Here is a 9,483-nt window from a genome sequence, read left to right as displayed (position 1 = left end):
TGTCCCATTATGCAAGGGTTTGTTTGAAAAATGATTGAAGCTTTTTTAAACAAATGTACACTTTTTTGTTCAATTTGCTGTTTTTCTGTCAAATAACTATTTTTGCAGAATTCTGCCAAAAATCTGCCGAAAAAAAAAACATTCTAAATTTTCTGTCGGACTCGTTTTTTAACAAAAATTCTGTTAAAGTTAGCCGAAAATCGGCTAAAACGGTCACCCTGCATGCTTCGGGTTGCTCATACCTCTTGAGGGCGCCAACGACAAAAAGCGGTCCTGCATCTGTAGTCTGCTACCCTGCTCTAGACATGTGCAGCAGATAGTGAAGGAGACACTGGGTGGAAGACGTGCGGTTTCATTGCACATGATTGGCAAAAAATCAAAACATGGCGAATCCGGCAAACGAAGCAAGGGACAAAAGTCGAGAGGAAAGTGTTTTTGACAATGAGGATGACGATAGTTCCGACACGAAGGAGATATTGACTGATATGACGGCAACACCGCCAGATCCTCCTTCCAAGCGGAGCATGTGTGGCCGTTGTGGGTTAGTTAATAGTTGGAACATTCCAAAGTTGATGATGATCCCAATAGTACTCAATTCAATACTGGGGAGGCGGGGGGGGGGGGGGGCACTCAGAGTTTCTTTGGAAAGATTCCCATATCTGGCCATCACTTGTCACCCTGTGCACAAACCCTATGGGAGTTTGGGACTGGTCTGAAAATTGGAATTTTTGGTAAAAAACTTCAATATTTCCCCAGCTAAATTTTACTTTTTAACTTTTTAAGTTCGCAGTGGCTATTGTTACGGCAGCTGTAACGCATTTCCCATTTTCTATCGTTACGGTAGACTGCAACTTTTATAAAAATATGACAAGAAAATACAAAATTAGCAGGAAAAAAGTGAATTTGAATGTTATGAAATTCGGACTTTATTTCCCTTTTAAAAAAATCCTTCAAAGCCTCAGGTTAGAAAAGGAAAAAAATTCGTTTGCAAAACTGAGATTCGAACTCGCAACCTCGCGGTGCAAAATCCTACCCTCTATCGACTGAGCTATCGCACTAGCTAAAACGTGGGGAAACAAATAATTATATACCTGCGTGCGTATCAAAAAAGTATCGTAGAGGGCGCTAAACAACGACTGCCGTAACGATAGCCACTTCGTTTTAAGTTAAGGCATATTATCACTTTCTGATGGCTGATAGGTTACTGAAGGGAAAAATTAGTGGTAATCCTTACTTTTAAGACACCTCTATTTTTTACAAGTTCTGTTCAAAACTGACTTTTGCAGATGACTGTCCAGTACCAAAGTGACTTTTGCAGGCTAAGGCCAAAAAAAAAAAGTCTCCGGTTTCTGGTATGCGCGCGCGTCGCCGTAGCCATGCGCGTCGGCAAAATAAAAAAGTTTTTTTTTCAATGAAAGATGATGTCTCAAAACCGCCAAACTCACTGGTTTGACTGGAATTCTGCTGCTGCGCAATTTCAACGTGTTTTTAGATGGGGTTATGATCGAGAATAAGCTTGATGTGGCCTCTCTGGACTCCCATATATTTGCACTAAGTTTAGTCGGGCACCATTTGCAGTCATCAGCCGACATTTGAAGCAAATTTGAAGCAAAAAAGTCGGGTAAAAAAAAAAAAAAGCCGTGTCGCCGCACCACTTTTTGGACAAGCTCCATACCAGAAACCGGAGACTTTTTTGGGGGGGCCTAAAGCAGTCTTTTTTCTTCATATAAAAATAAAGTTTTGAAAGCACTTTCGAAGAAAATGTGACTTTCCTACCTTTTTTCGCAGTCAGACGTGCATGTTGTAGTTCTCACACGCATGAAAGCCCTACATAATGAAAGCCCGATGCTGATTGGCTGCTAAAAAAAAAATTAGTCTGGTTCCCAGACCAAAGGATTCTGACTACTCCTGAATCTTTTGGGTCTGGGACCCAGACTAAAAATAAATAAGTTAGTCTGGTTCTCAGACCAAAAGATTCTTACTATTCCTGAATCTTTTGGTCTGGGAACCAGACTAAAAATAATAAGATGTTAATTTTTTATCAGCCAATCAGCATTTGAGCTTTCATCGCATCTAGCTTTCACGTTTGCCATCTTGGTTTTTGAGTCTGTTTTCTGGTTGTCATCGTCGTCTTTTACCCCTGAATTTCCCTCATAAATCAAAGCCCTGCCCTCTTTCCACAAAATTGAACCTGCTGATATTCAAGAAGGTGTCATTGCCAATTGTTCAGATGTGCCAAGAAGTATCAGAATGTCAATTTTGAGTGTCATTTAGTCAACTGTTTTGGTGAGTCTTTCCCTTCCTATATAGAACGGGGTCCTAAAAGTAAGGATTACCAAATTAGTGATGGCAAATTTCCCTACCTACCTACCCTATTTTCAAATGTCATGTAATCGGAAGCAGAACTATTTTTGGGGGGGCCTAATTATTCATCTATTAATATTATCACCCATATAGGAAAGATTTCCATATACTAAGTTCACAAATTTTCCTCTGTATTGACTAACAAACCCCCAGATAGCAATTTCATGTCATCAAAGTCGATTTGAGCAGTGAGAAATTACAAGCATTTTCTTAGAAAACACTTAGAATTTTTCAGTCCAATCTCATAGGGTTTGTACACAGGGTGTTGAGTGAACTTCGTATATGGAAATCTTTCCCCCATATATATTATTAAAACCCATAATTTAATTGAGATGAGGCATGATTATGCCTAATTTGAGTTTGTTTTCAATCAACCAGGCGACCAGCCAAAGTGTGCCTCTGCCCATACTTCCCAGAGAAACCCCTGGACACCTCGACGTGTGTCTACGTGATCCAGCACCCGAATGAGGAGAGCCGGTCATTACGCACGGTGCCCATACTGTTCAACTGCTTACAGCAGGGCAAGTGCTGTGTCATTCGAGGAAGACGCTTCAGTGAAGTTGGGTAATGTTAGAGTCCAGAAGCCACGAAAGCGAGTTTAGACCAAACTGGGACTCATGTGCAGATGAACAAAACATGCATAACAAAATCATGCCAATATTCTCCTGCAACAAAATTCTGTCAGATTTCTGAAAGAGCAAGAGGTGCATAAGCAGCCAAGCTGGAGTCATTCAAATCAAAATGGTGTTTTCTTCCAGTTTATTTCACCAAAGAATGAATTCAAGTAGCCTTACTTTACTTAGTTTAAATGAGACTCAAAGGTTTGCATGGTGGAAAGATCAGTAAGTGAGAGGTTTGCGGTAACACCATGTGGAAATATCTCTTTTGTGAGTATGTGTGGTTCGGAAGAGAACCTGTTACTTAGTTTGTTTGCTTGTTTTTCTGCACTCGGGTTCCTAGTGTGGAGTAGAATCATAGAGCTATATTAAATTACTAGAGCGCTAACTCGTCATTCTGCGCGCGGAGACGCTTTGAAGCTGTCCTGGGCGCAGACATTGTGAATTCATGCGCGTGTTTGTAGAACATAATGAAATTAGATGGATTGAATTTTGAAAGTGTATTCTACATGCAACGCGCAAGTAGAACATACGCAAACAACTTAAGCGCGTCATTGACGGTTAAAAAAACATGACGGCAAAAAGCATCTGCAGCGAATACGCATACGTGTTGCGCTGTTTGCGTAGAGTAAAATAACACGCTCATTTGCTGATCGTGCGTTTCGGGTTTGGGCGTATTGGCTTCGATAACGCACCGGTATGGAATACAAACGCAGACATGCAAATAACCGTACAAAAGCTATACAAAATTTCGAGGTCTCCATAGGTTTGTGCACAAACATGGATGCGCCCAGCAGGCATTACTTTGTAATTGCTGTAATTCATGGGTTCAGTGCGTGACACCGAGTAGCTGCAATTGACTGAATGAGAACGTGTCCCAGACGCTGATTTCGGGCGCAATTCAAAGCATGACTCAGCAACTTTTGAATGGAAATCGAGATCCAAAATATTGTTTCTCGGAATATACAGCATTCACTAAGCTAAACTTTATCGGGTTAGTTGTTGAGCAACAAGCACCCTTCTTTAGATTTTGAGCACTTTTGGTGCTTCAAACAAAAAAATACACAAATGACAAATGATATATCTATCTTTAATGTAATTAATTTGCCCTCGTCTTTCCCTAAGTCATTCAGAACTAACTGCAGTCTGCAGGAGACCCAAAGACCCTAGTGTGGTCCCGCCCCTTCCACCAGACAGCCAATCGGGATACAATCTGATTGTGATTGACAGGATCTGGCAAAGGTGTAGGAATGCAAGAGCAAATGAAAGATCAAGTTCAATTCATTTGCATATATTACTGTTATCTTTCCCCAGTCACCCAGAACTAACTGCAGTCTGCCAGAGACCCAAAGACCCTAGTGTGGTCCCGCCCCTTCCACCAGACAGCCAATCAGGATACAATTTGATTGTGATTGACAGGACCTGGCAAAGGTGTAGGAAATGCAATAGCAAATCAAAGAGCAAGTTCAATTCATTTGCATATATTACTGTTGTCTTTCCCCAGTCACCCAGAACTAACTGCAGTAAGCAGGGGCCCCAAAGACCCTAGTGTGGTCCCGCCCCTTCCACCAGACAGCCAATCGGAATACAATTTGATTGTGATTGACATGACCTGGCAAAGGTGTAGGAAATGCAAGAGCAAATGAAAGAACAAGTTCAATTCATTTGCATATATTACTGTTGTCTTTCCTCAGTCACCCAGAACTAACTGCAGTCTGCAGGAGACCCAAAGACCCTAGTGTAGTCCCGCCCCTTCCACCAGACAGCCAATCAGGATACAATCTGATTCTGATTGACAGGATCTGGCAAATGTGTAGGAAATGCAATAGCAAATGAAAGATCAAGTTTAATTCATTTGCATATATTAACGTTGTCTTTCCCCAGTCACCCAGAACTAACTGCAGTAAGCAGGGGCCCCAAAGACTCTCGTGTAGTCCCACCCCTTCCACCAGACAGCCAATCAAGATACAATCTGATTGTGATTGACAGGACCTGGCAAAGGTGTAGGAAATGCAATAGTACATGAAAGATCAAGTTCAATTCATTTGCATATATTACTGTTGTCTTTCCACAGTCACCCAGAACTAACGGCAGTCTGCCGGAGCCCCAACACCTTAGTGCTGTTCCCGGGACCAGAGGCTATAGACATCTCCAAAGTCCCGCCCCTTCCACCCGACAGCCAATCAGGCTACAATCTGATTGTGATTGACGGGACCTGGAACCAGGCCAGGAGCATGTACAAAAGTAACCAGATGTTTTGTCAACCAAGACAGGTAACAGTTTGTACGATTCTGATGTATATTATTAAATTTGCATATTCAACAGTTGATTTGAACTTGATTTGATTGGTTGGGCTTACACCCGTTCAGACTCACGTTCTAGAGTCGCACCGAACCAGATATTTCCACCATATTTCAACCCGAATAAATTGTGGTTTGAGAGAGTAAACTTAAAGGGAATATACAACATTTGCTATTGCCGTATTTTTCAGAAATGGATGGATTTTGGGGTGTGTTTTTTACAGCAAATATTGTTACACTGTTTAAAGTTTTGTGTTTGTATAGATGTTGACAAAAATAAGAAAAACAATCGTGTTCCTGTAGTCAGGTTCCCTGACCCCACTTCAGATGAAACGGAGCAATTTATAGACGTCAGGGAATTGTTAAGGTCAGGGAGCCAGGCTAGCTGGCTTGTTCCCCTTCATCGATTGCAAAAAAAGCGGACTAACTAAATATGGTATCTCGGGGTAGTATTTTTAAAAAGCCAGTTGTTTTTCCAATGCTGGTCAGCCGACCAGTATTGGAAATTGATACCAAAATACCACTTTTCTTAAAAATGACGGCACACAAGGGCCCAATTTCACGGCGCTGCTAAGCACACGATTTTCTATTAACAGAGCCTCCGGCTATTTCATTGAGACAGTAAGCATAAGCACAGCAAAAGGCACGCTTACTTCACAGGAAAAATTTGCTTAACTTAGTGACGTAACATAAAAATCTCCATGCACGCGCGACCGTTAGCACGTCCACGCCATGAAATAGTGCTTAAGGTTAGCTAATTTTTCTGCTATGCTAAGCACAACTTTTCTGCTAACTGTTAAGCAGCGCCGTGAAATTGGGCCCAGGTGCCATGATTTTACAGGATGCTTAAGACTGTCATTCACTAACAGGCCGGTAAGGTATTTCGTGAAAATGTGGTAGTTTTGTGTTTTGGTGTTTCCAAATGTTGTATATATCATTACCTTTAAAGGTAATATACAACATTTGCAAACATCAAAAGTGCAAACATCAAAACAACAAAACTAACAAAATATTGTGAAATACCTTACTTGACTGTGAGTAAATAATAGTCTCAAGCATCCTATGAGATCATGGCACCTGGTGTGCTGTCATTTTCAAGAGAAGTAGAATTTTTGTATCAACTTCCAAAGATGGTGGCTAGCCATCTTTGGGAAAAACTGATGTTTTTCAATTACTGCCCCCTATTGACCAAAGTTAGTTAGTCCACATTTTGTTTGCAATCAGTTACTCATCCGTGAATGGGTGCAAGCCAGTTAGTCTGGTTCCCTGACCTGACAATTATTTCTCCTCAGATCGAGGCAACCAGTTTGTAGTGTATTGGTGATGTACCCTAACGTGGCACGGCCCCCAACGTGGCGCACTTTGATTTTTCGCCTGTAGCGCCTAGCTAGAGCAAAAGTTTTAACTGAAATTTTACAGAAAGTGAAATTTCATCAAGTTTTAAACACTCCCGTTCATAAATCGCGAGTTTCTTTACCCGTTACAAAGTTAGAAGAAAAATTTATTTTGGCGTGCAAAGTGAACCCTTTGAAAATGCCCCGAAAAATAAGAAAATAATTTTCTGACAAACATCTGGCTGGTTTTGTAAGTAGAGATAATAATGATTTATCAGAATTTATCAAGTTTTCAGAATTTCTTAGATGTAAATTTGGAATTTTCTGAGATTTGTTTAAGTGCGCCACGTTAGGGAACACTTCGCCAATTTGTGCCCAATTTCCGGACGCCGCCGTTTTTGAATTTTGGATTAAATTTAATGAAACCGAAATTGTTCACAGAGGTTAAATAGCAAGCATTAATAAGGTAAAAGTACTAGTTTTTCACTGCATGAATTTGAGGTTTGTCAACAAAGAGGTTTGGCAACACTACACAAAGAAAGTTCGGTAAGCTTCGAAGTGCGCCACGTTAGGGAACACGACTATATAATCCTTAACAATCCTTACACCTAACAGGTTCAATTGTGCAATGGTGTTTTGAGTGAGTACGTAATTCGCACCCAGCCCACCAATAGCTGCTTGTCCACTGTGGAATCAGTCGCTGTGTCTCTGGCAATACTGGAGAAGAGACCGGAAATTCAGGAGGTGAGGATATATTTTTTAATAGTGGGTTTTGTCCTTAAAATGTTCACAAAATTCTGACAAAAGCCGTTGTGAGTGGAATGTTGTCTCTGTCGGATTGTAAAGCATTGTTGTAGTCAAGGCTATCACAAGTCACCCAACTCGAAGTCATTACCTAGCTTTTCAAGTGAACTGTGGAAAACGAAATGTCTGTGTTATCTTTCATCTCTTTTAAAGCTACAGTCTATCATTTGCAGCTATCCAAAAAGTAACTGACCTAATTATTGTTGAAAAGCATACTTGGTTTAAAGATAATAATGGGACTAAACTCCCTGTGAAATGATTCTTTCTGGCAAGCTGTCATTTTGAAGAAAACAATGAAAGAAGGCCTTTCCAACGATGCGCCTAAAGATGCATCATTGGAAATTTCCGTTATTAGTTCGTTTTTAGTTCGACGAAGCGCGTGCAACCGATGACACGACGCACACGTGCGTGCAGTTGTTATAATTCGTCGGTTCAGTGCTCGACATCGCGTAGTTGCAATCGGCTGAAAGAGAACGTGTCCTGGACGCTGAATTTGGGCGCAATTCAAAACATGACTCTGCAACTTTTGATTTGAAATCAAGATCCTAGAAAATTGTTTTCTCGGAATATGCAGCATATACTCAGCTACAACTTCATTGGGTTAGTTGTTTAGCACCCTTCATTAGATTTTCAGCACTTTTGTTTCTTCAAACTAACATAATGCACAAATTACAAATGATGGACTGTACCTTTAAGCTGCCCTCGGGTCCACCTGTGATTTGCTTGCGCCGTGACGGAACCGTCGGCATCAAGCAGAAAAGTCATTCTCGGGTCACACAACTGAGAAATCGTGTGATTATCACGGAACAAGCGACACCTTGACACAGTATAATCGCAACCATGCTCATGTCACCCACGACGCGACCACGAGTCCGAAGCACAGACGTGATCATGTAACTTCTTTAAAATGGCAGTGCGCATGTTGATAACAATCAGACGATCTTTCACAGCTACGTATGTTTATTTGGATATTTTTGCTGCACGCTGATTGGCTGCACAATGAACGTCTTAACACGTTCCGGTTGGCACAGAAGTCAATCTTCAGAGCAGTATGTAAAACCCTCCAAACGCTGCAGGCCAGTTTTAAGTGAAGGGATACAAAGTGTAAAAGTAACTGGATCACACAGAGAGTCACTGGAGACAATCAGCCAGCACTAGGAGAGCAGTAAATTGTGACTGAATCTGCCTGCTTGCCCTGAGCTTAACCACACAAAAGAATTGTGCAGGGAATTGAATATGAAGTGCTATCCATACTCCACAGAACATTACCTCCAAGGATGTGTGGATTTGGTAACTCCGTGGGCAAAATTGGTTTTGCAAAACTTGAGGGTTCTGAAGTGCAGCAGACTAGGAGGGTTAAAATTCTCGTTTCAGAATTTCTTTTGTGTTTATTTCACCAGACTCTACTTCGACCCTTGAGGGCGCTGTGCCAGTTCCAGCTAGACCACGGTGCTGCCGTCCATCACAGCAAGGAACATCTCAGGGAAAACGGTCTTGTGTACCGTCCAAAAAGTCGGCCTGAGGATAGTTGATGCTTGTCTTATGAACTGTCTGTAAATAAGATTATTTTTGTAACTATGCACATACTGGAGCTAGGCAGGACTTTCTCAAACCCAATAATTGTTCAGTATTCACATTGCATTCTAGACGTAAATGACAAATAGCAAAGCAAAATGCAAACATAGATTGTTCAGCAGGCGGTCACATTTATTTTGTTGTTTCCCATAGATTCAATACCACCTTTTCATTCTTCTTTGCCCGCTCTTCTTTTACCAGTGATTTAGGGTATCACTGGACAGTGGTAGTCTTGGCCAAGGAGTTGGTCGCAGATAATGTCTTCATGTTTCAGTCAGATTTGTGATGCGATCAAGCTAAATGAGTCGTTTGTCGACCCTGGTCAATTTTTTTTTTTCAGATTTGAAAAGAACACAATCTCAGCATTACTGCTGAGAAAACCGCATGCTGGTACCATCTTTAGTTCAAAAATTATGGAAGTCGAAACACCGGGAGATGTGATGAAGTGATGTGATGAAGTGATGTGATGAAGTGGCCCTATTTTGGCCT

General features: G+C 41.3%; 1 protein-coding gene across 1 annotated transcript; it reads left to right on the top strand.

Annotated features, from left to right (window-relative positions):
* The first annotated feature begins 271 nt into the window (after positions 1–271).
* LOC119741965 (tRNA-uridine aminocarboxypropyltransferase 2-like) lies at positions 272–9,031 on the top strand. The gene is made up of 5 exons (XM_038217936.1): positions 272–541; positions 2,743–2,928; positions 5,056–5,254; positions 7,231–7,359; positions 8,820–9,031. The coding sequence occupies exons 1-5, from the start codon at positions 384–386 to the stop codon at positions 8,949–8,951; spliced, it is 804 nt and encodes a 267-aa protein (XP_038073864.1). The 5' UTR covers positions 272–383; the 3' UTR covers positions 8,952–9,031.
* The last annotated feature ends 452 nt before the right edge of the window (positions 9,032–9,483 follow it).

The sequence above is a fragment of the Patiria miniata genome, unplaced genomic scaffold, assembly GCF_015706575.1.
Source record: "Patiria miniata isolate m_02_andy unplaced genomic scaffold, ASM1570657v1 HiC_scaffold_5, whole genome shotgun sequence".
NCBI lineage: Eukaryota > Metazoa > Echinodermata > Asteroidea > Valvatida > Asterinidae > Patiria > Patiria miniata.
This window is presented reverse-complemented; position numbering and strand designations above follow the sequence as displayed.